This window comes from Nymphaea colorata, chromosome 7 (genome assembly GCF_008831285.2).
Source record: "Nymphaea colorata isolate Beijing-Zhang1983 chromosome 7, ASM883128v2, whole genome shotgun sequence".
Classification (NCBI taxonomy): Eukaryota; Viridiplantae; Streptophyta; class Magnoliopsida; order Nymphaeales; family Nymphaeaceae; genus Nymphaea; species Nymphaea colorata.
The window spans coordinates 14,562,247-14,583,014 of NC_045144.1; the positions used below are offsets into that span (position 1 = coordinate 14,562,247).

General features: G+C 38.6%; 1 protein-coding gene across 1 annotated transcript; it reads right to left on the reverse strand.

Moving 5' to 3' along the window:
- Positions 1-1,587: 1,587 nt before the first annotated feature.
- Positions 1,588-1,983, reverse strand: LOC116257138 (uncharacterized). The gene has a single exon (XM_031633750.1). The coding sequence runs from the start codon at positions 1,981-1,983 to the stop codon at positions 1,588-1,590; it is 396 nt and encodes a 131-aa protein (XP_031489610.1).
- Between the last annotated feature and the right edge of the window lie 18,785 nt (positions 1,984-20,768).

The window sequence follows — 20,768 nt, forward strand, 5'->3', positions numbered from 1 at the left end:
ATTCAGTGTTAATAGGTTTAGTCTCACTGAGATAGGTGAACATTCTTGGTCGGCGGGTTCCATCTTGGGAGCGGGTAATCATGGAGTGGTTTCTCACACGACTACGGTTTTCAAGAGGTAGAGAAGTTTGGTTGGATTCTTCTTGGGCGATGGGTGCAGGAATTATCGTGTTGGTTTGTTGGGAAATGTGACTGTTTGGAGGGATGATTGAAGGCTCACTAAGGTTAGGCACACTAGGATTGGGTAAGTGGATATGGTGGGAACTGGTGGTGGTTTGGGAGGGATCTTTACCCAACCAGCGGATGATCTCTGGAGGAATAGTGGATGGTCATGTTCCAGAGTATAAAAAAAGGTGTTTTCATCAAATATAACATGTCTGGAAATAGTGACATGTTTGTTCAAGGGATTGTATCATATATAGCCTTTAAAGCATTTTGGGAATCCAAGAAAGATACACGCATGAGGCTTTGGAGCAAGTTTCGATTTATTTTGAGGACTTACTAATGGATCAATAGTGCATCCAAAAAGTTTAAGATTCTCCAGTTGAGGCTTGTGCACTAATTGGTAACCTATTAACGATATAGACTGTCATTCTAAAAGCATCGGTCCAAAAATAAGCTGGCATACAAGCATTAATAAGCATAGTAAGTCTCATTTCAACAATATGGTGATGTTTTCGTTCTACTACACAATTTTGTTGTGGTGTATAGGGACATGGGAGTCTCCTTTGAATGCCATGAGAAGCAATGTACTTAGAAAATTGTGCACTCATAAACTCACTTCCGCAATCACTATGAAAAGCTTTAATCTTGTGCTCAAGTTGTTTTTCTATGATCTTATGAAAGTTCTAAAAGTAAGAGAATGTTTCGAACTTCATTGTTAGCAAGAAAATCGAGGTGAACCTTGAAAAATCATGTACCATTATTAAGTAATTTGTATCATTCTTCAGAGATACATGGTGAAGGTCCCCATAAACCTGCATGTAATAATTCTAAAGGAGAAAATGTTTTAACTCAGCTGAATCAAAGGGCAACCGATGCATCTTAGCTAAAGAACAAACAAAACAAAAATGCTCTTTAGGCATTGAGTCAGCAGCAATATACTTAGATGAGGTCATGCGATTCAGTAAAGAGTCATTTACATGTCCCAAACGTTCATGCCAAAGTTTAAAAGTACCTCTAGGAACTTGAGCAACATTATTGAAACAATAAATGTAAGCGTTGCATGTCTGCAATTTATTTTCAGTAGTAAGTTTTCTTTCAACAATGCTAGTGTTTGTCCATGAGTAAAGTCCATCCTTAAGCCGTTCCTGATGCATTATTTCATTTGTCCGCATTTTCTTGACAAAAAAATTATGAGGCGTAAATTCCATTTTACAGTCATTATATCTAGTGAACTTAGCAACAAAGAGTAGATTCTTATGAATCGTAGGAACATGAAACACATTCTTTAATTGAAAACTTTCATGTTTTGATGGTAAGAACATGTTACCGATGCTTCTAATGGATAGTTTCTCTCCGTTGCCAACAATAACAGAATTGCAACCATGATAAGAGGATTTACCTTCCATAGATTGATCACAGTTTGTCATATGATGGGATGCCCCGTATCCGGACACCACTCTTGACTGTTGTCCATCACATTAGGAGAGGAAGCTGACGATGAAGCAACACTATTAGTTGATTCTGTATTGAGAGCCATAGCCATAAAAGCTTTTGGAATATCATAACACTGACGAGCGTTGTGACCTTTGCGACCACAGTATTGGTAAGTAACAGCTGCAAGCATTTTATAGTTAGAAATATTACCGTGGCCTCCATTATACCCATGGCCTCTATTGTTTGCACATCCGCCACTGTATGAGCCTAAGTTGCCATGACCACCACCGTTGTATGAGTTATAGTTGTTGTGACCAGCACCGTTCTGGTCTCCTCTCCCTCTTCCATAAGAATTCCTACGGTTGCCAGTCCGATGATCAACCATGGCCACCGTTTTTGTTTCTTGAGAAATATCAAAATAAGGTCAGGGAATTTGCCGATAATTTTCTTGAGAAATGAGCATATCAAAAATTTTAGGGAAACTTGGTAGAGTCTTGAAAGTAGTTACAGTAGTGATGAAGACCTCATATTCAGTGAACAGTCTGTTAAGGGTATATAAAACCAAATCAGTGTCAGAGACCTTATGATTAACAACAACTAAAGAGTCATATAAAAATTTTGACATGATTCAAATCATCATATCTCCTTTCCTTACGTTTTATAAATCCCTTTTTAACTGAATGATTTGCAAGTTAGATTGAGAAGCATTTTGTTGTTCTAGAGCACCCCAAGCCTCACGTGCAGTGGAATAGGAAATTAATTGTGGCAGAGTATGTTTGGATACCGTAACCTTAGTCCAGCTTAAAGCTAACTGATCTGCCCATTCCCAAGCCTCAAAATCATGATTTACTATGGTTTGATCTGCATGAAGATACTCAGAAGGAGCAGTAACGGTGCCATTGACATACTTTGGTACTCCTTGACTTTTCATAATGCTGGTAATTAGAGAACACCATAGTAGATAATTTGTTTGATGTAATTTGACGGATACCAAACTTGAAAATGCATTCCACTGAGTAGTTGATGGTGCAACAAGGCTAGGGCTAGGACTAAATGTTGTTGAAGATGACGAGTTTGGTGTTGCCATTGATCAAAGAATGATGAATAAAATAACTGAATGCTGACTGTTGCAGTAAAGCTGTCGTTCCTCTAAAGAAAAATTGATTGCTCCTCGCTGGGAGCTCCAACTGAAAAAAGCACAGAGATGTTCTGGAGGCTCTTGGACGTCCAAGGTTCTAGTGCTCGACAGCCAAAACCACCTCTATTGGAATCGTAGGCGAGGTTCTTCCTCACAAGAATTCACAAAAAGCTCCTGAAACCAGCAACTCTTGTAAAATCAATATCTCCTCAACACCTGCTCCAAAAATTATGAAAATTGGTGGGAGTGTTCCTCAACAAGTCCTTGCTCGACATCTTTCACCGCTGGAGCTGACAATGTCGGCCAAAATCACAGTCGGTTCTAGACAAGGGTTTGCTTTGTTTTGTCACTCTTGGAAACAACTTGATCCACTCCTTTGCTAGAGACAGTCACACATACAGAAAATAGCATGAGAGATTTATGGAGGCAAAAGTGATGATTTTAGATTTTCAACAAGCAGACTGACAAGAGATTTATTGGTTGAAGTCGATGATAGTTGGTGGCAGCCATAGGACAGGCAATTCCTCTGTTCCTCACAATTGCCTTTGTGGCTCTGATACCATGCAAAAGCTGAGAAAGCAAAAAAGGAAGCAAGAAAAATTTAATGTGGTTCAGCCCTTGACTTGGCTTACGTCCATGGTGAAGATTTCCCTCACAGTCTCTCACACATGGTGAGAGGGAGAGTTTCTTTATTTAATAGATAGCCGTTACAAATCAATTCCACATTTTTAGGATCTTGATTACATTTTCAATCACCATCCACTATCTTAGGAAGGAGGTTACAATTTTGATCTCCATTTGATATCTTAGGAAGGGGAGGATTTTTCTGATTTGTTTTTATCTTTTTCTCAACAAGTTAAATAAGAATTGTGTAAGCTTGATCATTGACTAGAAGGCCTGTAAATGAAGGATTAGAGGACCTACTAAAGGCAAAATTTGTTCGTGTCATCGATGACCCCAAATAGTTGACTAACATCGTAGTTGTCCCAAAAAAGAATGGCAAAGTCAGGCTATGCATTAACTTTTGAAACTTAAATAAAGCCATACAAACAAACGATTTCCCTCTTCCAATTATTGATTTATTGCTAGAAAATATTGTAGGTCATGCCATATTTTCTTTTATGGATGGATATTCGGGATACAAAAAAATCAAACAGTCAAGGTTTAGCCCAAGACTGCTTTTGCCACACCTTGAAACACTTTCTGTTATATAGTAATGTTGTTTGAATTAAAGAATGCGGGTGCAACTTATCAAAGAGACATGGTTGTCAGCTTCCATGACCAGATGCACAAAATCGCGGATGCATATATCGATGACATTAATTAAATCTAAGGAGCAAGGATCCCTCACCCAGGTGTTTGATAGACTCTTACAATACAAGCTTCGTTTGAATCCCAAAAAATGTGTGTTTGGGATTGAATCGAGTAAAATTTTGGGTTTCATGGTTAGTAAGAGGGGGATCAAGATAAATATTATCAAAGCTAAAACAATCATCGATATGCCACCACCTACCAATATCAAGGAGCTATGAAGTTTGCAAGGGCGAATCTAGTCTATTATATGATTATCTCCAATCTAGCTATGAGATGCAAACCATTCAATCAGCTGCTAAGGAAATGCATCAAATTTGAATGAGGTTTTGAGTGTCGGCAGTCATTAGAGAGAATCAAGAAGCACCTTTTAAATCCACCAATCCTAAAGCACCTGGTGTTGGGTAGACAACTACTTCTTTACATCACAGTAAATGAGTCAACATGTTGGCTGTTTTTTGGCACAATATGAGGAATGAAGTCGCATCGAGCATGAAATATATTACATTAGCAAAACTTTTATCCAATATGAAAAGAATTACTTTTCGATAAAAAAAAACTTGTCCACCATTGGTTTGGATGTGTTAAAAGATGAGACATTATTTATTAGCTTGTGAGGTCATACTCTCTAAACTAAATCCGCTTAAGTATATCTTGGAGCAGCCATTCCTTAGTGGACGCCTCGCCAAGTGGCAAGTTTTTTTATGCAATATGATCTTAAATATGTGTCTCAGAAGTCAATCAAAGGGTAGACAGTCACGGATTAGTTAGTAGACTTTCCCTAGGACGAAGAAATTAGAACAGATGATGAGTTCCCTAATGAACATGTGCTAAGATCGGAAATGGTCCTGGTATGGAAGATGTTCTTTGATAGATCCATAAATTTGATGGGAGCAGGTATTAACATTTTACTTATCACTCTGAAAGATGAAATGATCCTATACTCTTCGAAGCTTAATTTTTCATGTACCCATAACATGGCTGAATATGAAGCCTTTATACAAGGACTTTGTTCTTTATTGAGTTCTCAAGTAAAAAAGGTGCATGTCTTTGGCGACTCTCAGCTTATCATCAATCAAATGAATGGAGAATGGCAGGTCAAAGATGAAAAGTTTGCGCCATATCAAGATATCGCCACCTCTTTGATCCATTATTTTGAAGAAGTATAGCTGACTCACATAAAAAGAGAGGGCAACCCTATTGTGGATGGGCTCCTTTCAAACCAATGAAGTAATCTGTTCTTTTGAGATTGAAAAGTTAGAAGATCCCACTTTTGAAATAATGAAGCATGTTCTTCAATGTCCAAAAGGGGAATATGCCTTGGTATCATGATACCAAAAGTTACATTGAGAGTGGAGAATTCCTGGCTGAAATGCGTAAAAGGAAAGAAAAAGTACTTCAACTTATGTTAACAAGGTACTTTATTCTTGCAAAAGTGTTATACAGGCGTAGATTTGGTAATGGATACTCTCGGTGCTTTGATGAAGATGAGACAATGGAAGTCATCAAAGAATCACATTGAGGAGACTGTAGGGGCCATGTTGGTTACCAAACCCTCACCAAGAAAATAGTTCGAGCAGAATATTATTGGCCTACTATGCAAAAAGATTGTTATCAGTTTGTTAAAAGATGTAATGAATGTCGGCTGCATGCTCCAATAATCTATGCATCAGCTTCTGATTTGCATTCTATGTCATCTCCTGAGCTATTTTCAATGTGAGCATTTGACGTAGTCAGACCAATATTCCCTACAACTTCTAATGACCATAAGTATTTTCTTGCTGCAAGAGACTATTTTACCAAATTGGTAGAAGTCGTCATGCTCAGAAGAATAAAAGGACATCATGTAGTATCATTCATTCACAAAAATCTTCTTTGTATATTCAGAGTCACTCATGATATACTATCTGATAATGGATCTCATTTAAAAAATGAAAAGACGAGGCAGTTATGTAGCAAATACCGTATAACACATCATTTTTCAGCTCCGTATTACCCTCAAGGTAATGGACATGCAGAAACTACCAATAAGATCCATATTCGTATCTTAGAGTAGACAATGGAAACTAGAAGAGACTTGCAACAAAAAGATGCACAATGCCCTGTGGGCATATCCACCACTATGATAACTCCAACAAATGCTACCCAAGTGGAGTTAGTCTATGGAATGGAGGTGGTTCTACCATTACATATATTAAGTCAGACTTTGAAGTTCGTTTCTTTTATAGAACTTCCTCTAAATTAATATCAATAGAAGAGACTAATGCAACTCTATTTGTTAAAATCTCTCACCTTTTCACCTGGCCTCTGTTTTAGATAGCATAATGTGGTGATCGTTGGTGCAGTTTCAACGTTTTGAATGAACCTTTCGATGAAAAGGTTGATTAACATGTCAAAATTTTTCAATTCCACTAGGTTGATGTGTTCCCGATACCATTGTGCTGCAATTCCTTCTAAGCTTCTAGGGAAACATCGAAAGAGGGCCCTATGATTGTGGTGGAATTTGTAGCATTCAGTAAAGAACATGGCCAAATGTGCCTTTGGGTCTCCATGGCCATCAAATTTGATAAATTTCTTGGGCAAGTTTTTTATGTGTTTGTCATTTTCGAAGCTTTCGTAGAAATCTTCGCAAGTAAGATTCCTCTTGTTCTTACCTTTAAGTTGTACTGCATTTAACTTCTTTTCAACTTCCTGGATTTTTGTTTTCCAGGATTCTCCCTTCTTCTTTTTCTTGGGAGTTTTCGGTTCTTTCTCACTACTAGATTCTGTTGTAGCGTCTTCAGAAGAGTTTGAACTGCTTGATAAGTACTTTCTTGTTTTCTTCCCTTTCTTTTTGGCTTTTTCTGTCTGCGCTTGTTCTTCATTGAACATGATCATGTATTTTCGGAATCTTCTGTATTCCTCAAATTCCGGGTCATTTATTTCCAGCTTGGGACGTGTTTCTGAGGAGGATTCTTCTCCCCTGTCTCCTATAAAAGGTTGATCAAGCTCCATTTCACTCCTTCTCCTGCTTTGGCTTCTGGTTTCAACCATAAAGCGGATGTTCACCTTGCAAGAAGAAAAATTGAAAATGTTAGGATGTGAATTGATGAGAGATAACAAATTTTGATTACATATTAAAAGAAAGATGAGAATGACAAAACTTGACAAAGTTTAACATAACTTGACAAAACTTGACAAATTTTGGCTTAATGACAATGAACTAGATATGACAATCTAGGACAGAAGGATAGATGGGCGGACTTCATCCCACCATTTTACATATTCGGGACCCATTCCTGGACCAAGGACAAGATACAAGTGAGCAAATGATTCCCAACGTTGCTGGGCATAGGTGTACATCCCGGACCACTCTTCAGTGTCTAGTTCACACTCCACAATGGCTCCTTCCGGCTCAATTGGATATGCCGTCCTCTGATGCAGTGAGAATTGCCTGAGGCAACGCTCTGGATGATATTCAATTATGAAAAACGGTCCCAATAGAAGACTTCCTCTGACTGGGTTGTAAGTGTATCTTGACTTGATGACCTCTCGATCAAAGAAGTCACAAATGATGGTGGAGTCATCAACTTCCTCCATCTTTCTGCGGTAGTGCTCCATACTGGATAACTGACCGTCTGTGTTTTGAAAATGACATGATTGTGGCCCCACATGTTTGTAGAACCATGCTTGCAGTGCAAAGACACATCCTTCTATCGAGTCTACATCTCCAATTGAAAATTTGGCCAACCCTCTGTAAAGGAATGCCAAGGCTGCCATTGCTATGGAAATGTGACGAACTTTGACATGCCCCCATTTTCTGAAGAGGCTAGCTATGCAGAAATCCATTATGTGTTCTTCATTATTGAAGAAGATAAGACCCACAGTAGAAGTCACCATGGAGTTTTTGTACTTGTCTGCAACACTTCTAGATAGTGACGCAGGGTTGACAAATTGGGAGTATGTTTCACCAAGCTCTTGTAGTTGAAGTTATTGATGTCCATCTTTCTCTAGAAAATGCCAACTCCTTTTTCCTGTGAGTTTACGAATCACTTCTAGAGTTTTGACTTGACCTTGGTTTACAAGGAACTGGTCTTCAATTGGACCTCTTGGGTCACCTTTTGGTTCTGGCAAACCCATAATGTTGGAGAACTCATCAAGAGTGATTGTCATTTCACCCCATGGAAACCAGAATGTGTTGGTCCTTGGGTTCCATCTTTCAGCAATTGCATGGATTAGATTGCCATTGATAGGCTGTATGGCAAGACTGACTGCTTCTTCAAGACCGCAATCCTCTAAGTGATCCGGGAACATACACCGAAAAGTTGGGTACCGTGAAAGATACCACTGAGGTAGGTAGACTCCACTTGGGATGATGCGAAGTCTGGATCGGCCTTGACATGACCCGAATAGGATGTGGTCATATGGGAAGATACTTTCTGAGTCCATCTAGACAAGAGAAGGTATTAGACTTTGACATGAATTGACCCAATAGAGACTCGAGAAAAGTTTTGACATTGGGTTTGGACATGGACTTAGGGGCAAAGTAAAACATCACATGCGTCCAAACAAGCAGTTAATGAAAAACTGATAATGCAATTCCTAGGACTCTTGCTTATATGCATTATTTTGAAAATTGGTCTTGGAACCTATGGAAAATAAATGGGTAAATGGTTCTTTATTTATCCAAAATTTATGGTATACCTATATACCGAATTTATGGTACTAGCATTGACTCCTCCAAGGGTTTTCTAGATTTGGGCTCTCCATTTCTCCTTGTTCACCCATCGATATACCGGGACTATTGTCCGTTTCGGTACTAATGGGGGGACTTCTCAGTCCAATTGGGTGGTCCAGTTGTAAGGCTATATCTTGGACTAATGTCCTAGAAATAGCCCGACAACATGATGACCGGGATATGATATAGGTAAGGATTTGTTTTTCAAAATTCATGAGAAGATGCAAAATAGATGGCTCTATTGCATACATTCCTAAGAGATGGATTTGAAATTTTGAGAGCATACATGGGCTGCATACAATCCTTAAATTGAGGAGGGGTAGGATAAATTGAAATGAATGAGGTTCATGAAATCTCCTCAATGTACACTACATGATGTCGGTATGCATTTTTGCGAATTTTTTTTTTGTGCAATTGATGTCCGACATTGGTGAAAATAACTCATATATGATCCAAATAAGTCTTTAGACAAACAATGACGGGTCCCACCGGGCGTGCCATCTGTTCGCACCCCACTCTTTTTTCAAGGAGGTCGAAATGCGAGTCAGCAAAATTATTTTAAAATTGGGGTTTTGAGAAAATTTTCAAGAGAAAGGGATCCGCTCGTCGGTACGAGGTCCAACCATTCCTGCCGCCTTTAACATGGGTAATTAGACCAAGGACTAAGGATCATTTGGATCATATATGAGTTATTGATGTAAGTCCTATATGCTTATGCATTGAGGTTTTGGATTCAAGAACCGAAATTCATTTTTTTGAATAAATGAATTTGAATATTGGGGGTTTTCAAGTTGGTTTAAAAACCTTTGTTTTGGTGTTATTTGAAACACATAATTCTTGAGGATTTTTGAAGATTTGGAATTGAGTTCTTTGTTGTGAACTCTAGATGATGATGATCATCTTATGATAAAAATTGATTTTGAACTCTTCTTTTGTCAAATCATGTGATTTGTAGAATTCATTCTTTTGAAAGAACATAGGTTCCAAATTGTTAGAAAATATGTTGTTTTTCAAATGCACTTTGGCCAAAAGATTATGAATGCATTACTTGTGTCTTCTTTTGAAGTTAAGTGAGGTTTATAAATTCTCATTGCAATATGACTTGGTCACTTTTTGCAACCTAAATTTGAATGACTTAATTTCTTGAGAATGTGCATGTGGTGCCATTGATTTTGAGTGAAAGTGAATGCATGAAACGAGAATGGAAACTATATGGAACATTCATTCTTCTCTCTCTCATAATCCCTCAAGATTCATTCATATGAAACATACATTCTTCACTCCCTCATAATCTCTCAAAGTCCGTATTGCACGTCATACAATCTATGCATGAAGATTGATTAAAATGTAGGACTTTCTCTATATGTGCTCATTATATGATTAAGCACATGAATTAGAGATGTAGTCCATAAGCTTGAGGCTTGACATAAAATTATCAAAATGGTGAAAATATATAAATGATGTCAAGTTAAATCTTTGAAATGGATGGGAGACGTGGAGGACATCCACTTTTGTCTCAAAATAGCTAAAAATCAGACATTGTGTTGATTTAAATAGCTGAAAATTGTCGACATTGATTCCAATAAATATGTTGTTTCTTAGATGGAAATGACAAGTCTTTCAAATAGATTCAAATTCCAGATTTGATAGTAATGAGATCGTCAACTCTTTTGGATGATTCTAGGATAGTTGGTATTTCAAATATGTAAACTTTGACATTCTTAAACCAATTCCTATGAGACATGATCTGATTTCAATAACATACATACATCTTATGTATGGATTTGCTGAAATTAAGTAAAAATGAAATGAAAATGATTCATAGTCTTGCACTAGGAAAATCAATAAAAATGGCCCATTTCCTTAAAAACCGATTTGAAAACATGTTCCAACCTGATTTTAAGGGAGGAATGTAATTTTTGACAAGAAATCAGATACATATATGTACATATATAACAATGTATACATATACGTACCTTACTTTTCAAAATAAAATTTTATCAAGGGACTGCATGACTCATTAATCATGATGATTCATGGATCATGATGATTCATGGATCATGATGATTCATGGCTGGGTTCTTTTATGTAGGAAGATTGAAAACTTGTTTCAAATCTTCCCTACTACCCTTGATTAATTAAATTGAAAGACATGAATCAAAATGAGTGTGAATAAGAAAGAAAATAAAACAATACTCAAGCTTATTCGTCATCATTTCGCCATGCAATGGTGGATCACATTCATAAAAACGTATCCATTCCTTATAGGCATTTTTATCATATACGTGATGTAGCAAAATCACTCTCTCACCGTGGGATTCTCTCATAGTAGGGAGTTCAAAATGGTATTAAGTTGATTCCTTTGAAAGGGACGTGGCCTTTGGGCCCATTTCAAAATTTGATACTTGGGTTCATATTTAAGAAAAACCGACATATGCATGCATTATGCATTTACATGTACATTGAAGCGTGGGTTTCCCTTATCTGGACATCATTCCCAGCCGTAAGCAAATGAAAATAAACCCTCCCACGAATTGCTGGAATTAAAATAAATCAACAATAAGCTAAAGTAGAAGAGAAGTGAGTTAAGATCACCTACCTTGCGGTCGGTCTTGATGTTTGTCCTTCGTCTTCACTTGTTTTCTAACTCAAGCAATCCTAAGCAAGAATCCAACCGTGGATTCAAGCTTAGCAAAGCTAGAATAAGAAATAGCTTGCTTGCTAGAATTTGGAGTGGTAAAGAGAGCTTCTCACCACGAAAATCCTAAGTAAGGGTTCACTTAAGCACCCTAACTTAGCAAAATCAATGGGGAGAATAGAAGAAAGTGAAGAAGAGAATGGGAGAAAAAGGGGAAGGGGGCTTGGACGAACCTCTTCTCTATTCCTTGGCTTCTCCCTCCTAGCTCCTTGGCTGCAGCAATTTGATAGAATGCTCCAAAATTTCGTTCTCCCCCATGGTGGCCAAGGGGAGATTTATATAGAGGAGGAGGTGGGTTCAACCACCTTCTTAACTCACCTTGGGAACTTGCTTAAGACCTTGGGGACTTGTAAAATGAGTTAAATAGACTTTAAAGGCTCTAATTGACCATTTCTCAGCTCATTTCCACGAGCTAGGTGGGCTGGGCTAGGTTTGGTCAACATGGGTTCAGACCTAGGTGACCATTTTGACCAAAATTTTGGATGAAAATGCCCTTGCACAGGGTTTTGCCCTTATTTTGTACTATTTATTTATTTTTTGTTTGAAATCGAGCTTATAAGGTTAAAACCTAGTTACTAAGCTCCAAATGCCGTTGAATTATGATAATTAAATTTAAATTTTAAAAATTTTATCAAATTTGGTTTCGAAAAGGGTATTTTCATCCGAAACTTGATTGAAAATGGATTTCAACTGAATCAAACTTTCACTTGATAAATTCAATTTAAATTTGGTATTTGATTCATGCATTTGACAAATTCAAATGTTTATTTGCCTTTCATATACCATTTTAGGCTTTTTAATCTTAAGTTGACCGCAGAAGGGCAAAATTGTCCAAATTGATCAATTTCGACCAATTGACCAAAGTCAAAGCTGATTTGCAAGTAGTTTGACTTTATTTAAGGTAATTTGATAAATTTGGGTCAAGAAAGCTCTTAATTGAGCTAAATTGTACTTTGACTGAGTTTAGTCAAAATGGGTTTGGTTCGGTCAAAGTCTATTTTCGTCCATTAATTGGATCATGAGACAAACTTACGTTTTGACTGTGTTGAGCCCATGGTGACCGAACCTAGCTGGAATTGGCACCACATTTGAGTGTACCCGGGTCAAACCTACTTGGATTAAGTAGGTTAGGTGAGTTTGACCAGTCTAGTAATTGCTTCCTTGAAAATGATTTTTTTCTTTAAGGAGGACTTGGTTAAAGAAGAGAGAGAGACATAAATGTCTCTCTTTTCTAGGTTTCTCCTTTATTTCTTCTTGAAAATGACTTTTCTTCAATTAATTTGAGAGAAAATATTAATTTATTATTTTTTTGACATGGAGGGGGCATGGCCCCTGGGGGGCTCGTGACCACACGGGCTAGGTGGGGCCCACACGTGGGTCCCACGTAGCATTTTAGATTCAATTAGATCCAATTCTTGGATCTAAGTCAAAATTTACATTTTGCAATTGGATTTGGATTTCAAATGACATTTGTAATTGAATTTAGACTCGTAATCCTGCATTGGGATTCGTGTATCGAGTTAAATTCACGATTTGAATCTAATTGTTCTTTAGATTCGAAATTGGCTTTGAAATTACAAATTTTCACAATTCTTTTGTGAAATTTTCACATTGCTTCAATTTTGATGTGGAAAAATTTGTGGTGTTAACAGATGCCCCTCTTTGCTGTTAAGCAAATTGAATAATTTGCTTAATAGCAAAGATTCACGCACCAAATTTTTGCAAATCGTTTGGAAAATCCATTTTTCAAATGATGTTGAACCATCCTCGCTCGAGGGGAAATGCTAGGCATAGACCTGAAATAAGAAGATTTTTCTCCATCTCATTGGAGACTTTGTAGAGGAATTAATGTTGGTTGAAAAATTTTGTAATTGTGAAAGTTTTTGCATTTGATGCTTGGAGAAATTTACCCTCGATGCCTTCTAAACCATTGGCAAGTGCTTTTTCTCTCCTTTTACTTAGTTTTTCACATACTCGCTTTTGCTTTTGAATTTTGATTTTCTTTTTGAGCCACCCTTCACTCTTAGGAGAAATTCCTCACTACCCCAAAAGCTACTACGGAGTTCCACCGCTTTGGCGGTTTTGTGTAGTTTGCTTTGTGTAATATCAAGTCTATCGGGCTTTCTTCTGAACCCTTGTAACAAGCTTTGGGCCGGTAACTCCTAGACCAGTTGGCCTCAGGGTACCAAATGTAAAACACTCCCCGGGCTTACTTGCTCGAATTCAGAAGGCTTTAGGAGACTTAATATAACCAAAATATTCATGGATTGCTTTTTAGCTTCACGGCGTAAGCATAGGTCATATGCCCACCCGCGCTTGCTGAGCTTTGAACCAGAGGAACAACTACACTCACCCTGAGCTCATTGCTCAACTCATTTCGCATGATAGCTTTTTCTAGCATCTTGCCAAGGTCTTTTAGGTGACAAGACTTTTTCTTATGGCATCTCATGCTAGACCTTTACAAATGCCGATTGTCGGGACCAACATTAATTACTATACATTAGTCCCTCAATGTCTGTGAAATTTCTTGCCTATTTCAAGACGATGCCCTTGCAATTGTCCTCAAGACATGGGTTGAGTTTGAAAATTTTGATGCATTTTTGAAACTTATCCCTAAGGGATACCATGCCCCTTAGTTGGTTTGAAAATTGTTACAAACGTGCTTATCAAAGCACAACTATTTTGATTTTTTTTTTTTTTTGAATTGCAAATTCAAGTATAGAATTTTTTGAGATGCAAAGCATTAATTGGATAGGGGATTTCAACCCCATCGGCATCAATCAGTCGATAAGAATTGTGAGGTAGAACCTCTTTGACAACATATGGTCCTTCCCAGTTCGACGCCCTTTTCCTTTGGGTCTACTCCTGAGTGGAACTATGGATCTTAAAACAAGATCATTACCTGAAATTTTCTTTCAATGACTGATTTGGCATAATGTCGGGCGACTCTCTTACGATAGACTTCGGCATGCTCTGCCGCTTGTAGTCTTTTCTCGTCTAAGAGGTCTAATTGAGCAAGTCTCTTTTTTTGATATTTGCTAATTGGGAGTTCAATGAGAGCAGCAAATTTCATTGCTGGTTTTTGGACATGTAATGGAAGGACAATTTCCGTTCCATATACTAATTCTGCTTAGCATTGGTGGGTGTCCGAATTGTGGTTCGATACGCCCAAAGTGCATTGTGCATTTTCTCGTGCCAATCTCGGCCTGTTTCAACTGTCCTTTCTAAGACACGAATCAAAATCTTGTTGGTTGCTTCTGCCTGACCATTACCATGAGGGTAATATGGGGCAGAAAAGTGATGTTGTATTTTGTGTTTGTGACAAAGATTGCGCATTTTCTCATTTTTGAAATGAGTACCGTTATCAGAAACGATATCATGCGGGATGCCAAATCTACACAAAAGATTTTTATGAATGAAGGACACTACGTGTTGTCCTTCGACTGTTTTTAAAGTGATCGCTTCCACCTATTTGGTGAAGTAATCTGTAGCTGCAAGAAAATACTTGTGTCCATTTGAGGCAGGTGGATTGATTGGACCGACTACGTCGAAGGCCCACATGGAGAATGGCCATGGTGAGCTGACCGAATGAAGGTACGCTGCTGGAGCATGAATTGATGGTGCATGCAACTAACATTTGATGCATTTCTTGACAAATTGGTGACAGTCTCTTTGCATTGTGGGCCAATAGTACCCTGCTCTGACTATCTGCTTGACGAGGGTCTGATACCCCACATGTCCCCCACAAATTCCTTCATGGGCTTCTTGAATGACTTCTAGTGCCTCATTTGCATCGAGACATCTAGCATATTCTGTGCTGAATCCTCTTCTGTATAGGATGTCGGCTAGAATGAAATATCTTGAAGACATGTGTCTCAAAACTCTTTGCTCTTTTCGAGACATTTCTGGTGGAAGTGTTCCAGTTTGGAGAAAATCCTTGATGTTCTGATACCATGGTGTTTCTCTACTTTTTGCTTGCAACACCTGTTCTGGTATGACAAAAGATGGTTGTTCGAGTCTTCCAACTTCAAAAGATCTGATAGATTCTCCAGGTTTGAAGGCAATGGTAGAGCCTAAACTAGCTAAACCGTCTGCTATTGGGTTAAATTCTCTTTTGACATGTAAGAGTTGACATTCCTCGAACTGTCTTAAGAGGGAAGCTGCTAACTCTTGATATGGGATCAATTTTTGATCTTTCACTTGCCAATCTCCATTGACATGACTGACAGCTAAGAGAGAATCTCCAAAAATGCGAACTCTCTGCACTTTAAATTTGAGCAACATTTTGAGTCCTTGGATTAGGGCCTCGTACTCTGCCATATTATGCGTGCAGGAAAAATTCAATTTGAGAGAGTAAGGAATCATTTCCCTTTCTGGTGTAATGAAAAGTATCCCAATGCCTGCCCCAGCTGTGCTCTTAGATCCATCAAAGTACATCTCCCAAATCGGCTCTGGTTCAGTTGTCAGGATTTGCTCATCTGGAAAATCATCATTTGTTCTAATTTCTTCATATAGAGGAAAATCTGCCAATTGGTCGGCAATGGCTTGCCCCTTGATTGATTTTTGTGACACATATTCCAAATCATATTGCATCAGCAAAACCTGCCACTTTGCTATCCTTTCATTTAGAAATGGTTGTTCGAGGATATATTTGAGTGGATTAAGTTTGGATAAAATTTTAACTTCACAAGCCAATAGATAATGCCTTAATTTTTGACACATCCACAGCAAGGCTAAGCAAGTTTTTTCCATGTGCGAGTAGTTCTTTTCATACTGCACAAATGTCTTACTGATGTAATAAATGACATGTTCTATTCGGCATCCTTCTTTATATTGAGCCAGAAATCCACCACAGGCTGAATCGTTAACTGTGATGTAAAGGAGTAGAGGTTCCCCTAAAATTGGAGGTTTTAAAATTGGTGGGCAAAAAAGATACTTCTTGATCTTTTCGAATGAGGCTTGACATTCATGCCCCCATTCAAATTTGACTCCTTTCCGCAGTAAATGGTTGAAGGGCTCGCACCTCATGGTGAGATTAGATATAAATCTTCTGATTGACTGAATTCTACCTTGCAAGCTGCGTAGCTCCTTAAGATTTGTTGGGGGTGACATTTCGATGATCGCCTTTGCTTTGGAAGGATCCATCTCGATTCCCTTTTGCTGACCATAAATCCCAAAAGCTTACCGGATTCCACACCAAATACACATTTTTGCGGATTCAATCTAAGTTTGTATTGTAAGAATCTATCAAAAACTTGAGAGAGAATGTTGATGTGATTCTCCCTTGTTTTTGACTTAATTAGTAGATCATCTACATATGCATCCATGATTTGATGCATTTGGTCATGAAAAATAGCTGCCATAGCCCTTTGATATGTTGCCCCAGCGTTCTTCAAACCAAATGGCATTACTGTATAGCAGAAGGTACCCCATGGGATTGTAAATGATGTTTTAGCTTGATCTTGAGCTGCCAACTTAATTTGGTTATAACCAGAATATCCATCCATAAAGGAGAACATAGCGTGACCTGCGGAACTGTCTACCAACAAGTCAATGTTTGGAAGTGGGTCGTCATCCTTTGGTGTAGCCTTATTCAAATCTCTGAAATCGATGAAGAGCCGAATTTTGCCATTTTTCTTTGGGACTACCACAATGTTTGCTAACCATTCAGGATAGTCGATTGTTCGGATGAACCCTGCCTTTAGTAGGTCTTCCAGGCCTTCCTTAACTTGCCCCTCAAGACGAGGGTCTAGTTTCCTCAATTTTGTTTGATTGGCTTGCATTCTGGTTTCAATGGTAGTCGATGCTCGACTAATTTTGTATCAAGTCCTGGCATGTCCTCATAAGTCCACGCAAAGGCTTCTTGATGCTTTTTGAGGAAGTCTATCAACTCTTTTCTTTCTTCTGCTGAGAGACTTGTTCCAATTTGCAAAATCTTTGGACTCTCTTCAGTGCCAATGTTAATTTCCCCAATCGGATCATTAATCAGAGGTGACGGTTGATCTTGCTTTCTCATTTGGATGAACTCTGGACATTCGGCCTGAGTGAGTTCTGGATTTATCTCCTTAAAAGTTTTGATGTTTGATCCTCAAATGCCATCATAAAGATTGTAAAGAAGTTAGATGAAATTTGAGACATTGTATATGGAAGTAATTTGCATTTGTCATTGTATTTTTGAAGGTATTACAAAATGACACTTGGTCTATTTGATTACAATGACGACAAAATGACAAAATGATGGCGGATTTGTTGATTCAAATTGATGGTGAACATCCGCCTATGGTATTGCTCTTGACGAAAGATACTGGCTTGAATTCTTCCTCAACATCCACTTTTTCAGCTTTGGACCCCAAGGCTTGAGTGCCTCTTGTCCTGTCAAGGTAACTGGTTCCAAGATTCCATTTTCATGTTTGCCAAGGCCAGTAAATGGTTGGTAGCCATGGCGTATGAGTAAATCCAATCCTTTCTCATTCTGGCAGAATTTCTTGAACAACGGATGACTTTTGTAACTTGTTTCAAGTTTCGTACCCTTTTTCACCCATACCTGTTTCTTTGGTTTCTGAATGGCCAATCTGCTAAGACTTTGAGATATTTCTTCCTCTTTGCAGACTCGAATACTGGGTACCTCAATTGTATATGTTGGTACTGGAATCATTGGGTGTACAAGCCGACTTTCCCTATCCTCTGCATAGATGGTTATAGAATTCCCGTTGTGAGTCCATTTGACAACTGATGTAGAGTGGAGGGAACTGCATTGGTAGCATGGATCCATGGCCTGCCAAGCAACAAGTTGAAGGAGGGTTCTATATCCACCACATGAAATAAAACCCGATGATACGTCTCAGAAATATTCAAATCCAGACATATGCATCCTAGGCATGGTTGTCCTGTCCCGTCATATCCATGGATGAAAATTTTGGATGGAGTATAGTCAGCCTGTCTTATGCCCAACTCACGAGCTGTTTGTTATGGACAGATGTTCAGGCTTGCTCCACCATCAATTAAAACGTGGGAGACTCTGGTGCCCCTTGTCTCTATCACTATGTGCAAGGCGTCATTGTGCGATGCATCTCCAGTTGGTAGATCTTTATCAGAGAATATGATCAGACTATTTCACATAGTTCAAAAGCCCATTCATTCCCCCTGTTAGGGCTAAACCCTCCCTTCTTGACTTCAGGTAAAGGGTCCAATTCATTGAAAATGGATTCCAATGGTTCAGGGTCGCACACTTGTGACTTCTGATCAATCTCTGTCAGATGGTCTTGTTTAACCAGTCCGGTTTGTGCATTGATGGATCCTTTATCATGTTTGAAAAGCAATCCAAAGAAATCAGGGACGCTGTATCCCTTTTGTTTGTCACCATAATTTGACGACCTGTTGAAAATCTGACCATCGAAACTATTCCTTTGCCATGTTTAGGAAAAGGATTCTTGAGAATGTCCAGCTGTTCACTGACCTCTTTGATTATTTCTTTGTCAACTGCATCTTGCACAATATTTTTAAGTACAAGGCACTGTATCATGTCCTGGAGCGCGATGAAATTTGCAGAATTGCTCTTTGTTTTTCCCCATCATTGGTGGGGGTTGGAGACTTTTGGGAGAAACAGAGTACCTCTTTCGATTAGCATATGCATGACCTCTTCATAACTTTGTTGTAATGGGGTGAATTTTCTATCGTACCCCCATCCAGGATGTTTGTTTTTGGTGCCACTACTACTGCCACTAGCTCTGTCCATTACCCCTTTATTCTTGGGATATTCAGACTTTTTTTTCTTGAAGGCTGCAGCGTTGGCCACGATGTTGGCTGGAGCATTCTGACTTCTGCTATTCTTCTTTGTATCTTCCCTTACTTTTACCGGGATGACAGCATCAAAGCTCCATTCTCAATTCCTGCTTCAATGCATTCTGCCCTCTCAGTGAGATCGATCAAAGACTTGATTGGAGCATTGGAAATGAGGCTCCTTAATGGTTGTGTCAAATTGTTTACTCTCAATCCCAGTGCATGGGATTGAGAGATTGGGTCTCTCATCTTGTTGCAAGAAGACCTCCACCTCTGAATAAAATCTCTCACCTTTTCACCTGGCCTCTGTTTTAGATAGCATAATGTGGTGATCGTTGGTGCAGTTTCAACGTTTTGAATGAACCTTTCGATGAAAAGGTTGATTAACATGTCAAAATTTTTCAATTCCACTGGGTTGATGTGTTCCCGATACCATTGTGCTGCAATTCCTTCTAGGCTTCTAGGGAAACATCGAAAGAGGGCCCTATGATTGTGGCGGAATTTGTAGCATTCAGCAAAGAACATGGCCAAATGTGCCTTTGGGTCTCCATGGCCATCAAATTTGATAAATTTCTTGGGCAAGTTTTTTATGTGTTTGTCATTTTCGAAGCTTTCGTAGAAATCTTCGCAAGTGAAATTCCTCTTGTTCTTGCCTTTAAGTTGTACTGCATTTAACTTCTTTTCAACTTCCTGGATTTTTGTTTTCCAGGATTCTCCCTTCTTCTTTTTCTTGGGAGTTTTCGGTTCTTCCTCACTACTAGATTCTGTTGTAGCGTTTCAGAAGAGTCTAAACTGCTTGATGAGTACTTTCTTGTTTTCTTCCCTTTCTTTTTGGCTTTTTCTGCCTGCGCTTGTTCTCATTGAACATGATCATGTATTTCCGGAATATTCTGTATTCCTCAAATTCCGGGTCATTTATTTCCATCTTGGGAGGTGTTTCTGAGGAGGATTCTTCTCCCCTGTCTCCTATAAAAGGTTGATCAAGCTCCATTTCACTCCTTCTCCTGCTTTGGCTTCTGGTTTCAACCATAAAGCGGATGTTCACCTTGCAAGAAGAAAAATTGAAAATGTTAGGATGTGAATTGATGAGAGATGACAAATTTTGATTACATATTAAAAGAAAGATGAGAATGACAAAACTTGACAAAGTTTAACATAACTTGACAAAACTTGACAAATTTTGGCTTAATGACAATGAACTAGATATGACAATCTAGGACAGAAGGATAGATGGGCGGACTTCATCCCACCATTTTACATATTCGGGACCCATTCCTGGACCAAGGACAAGATACAAGTGAGCAAATGATTCCCAACGTTGCTGGGCATAGGTGTATATCCCGGACCACTCTTCAGTGTCTAGTTCACACTCCACAATGGCTCCTTCCGAATCAATTGGATATGCCTTCCTCTGACGCAGTGAGAATTGCCTGAGGCAACGCTCTGGATGATATTCAATTATGAAAAACGGTCCCAATAGAAGACTTCCTCTGACTGGGTTGTAAGTGTATCTTGAATTGATGACCT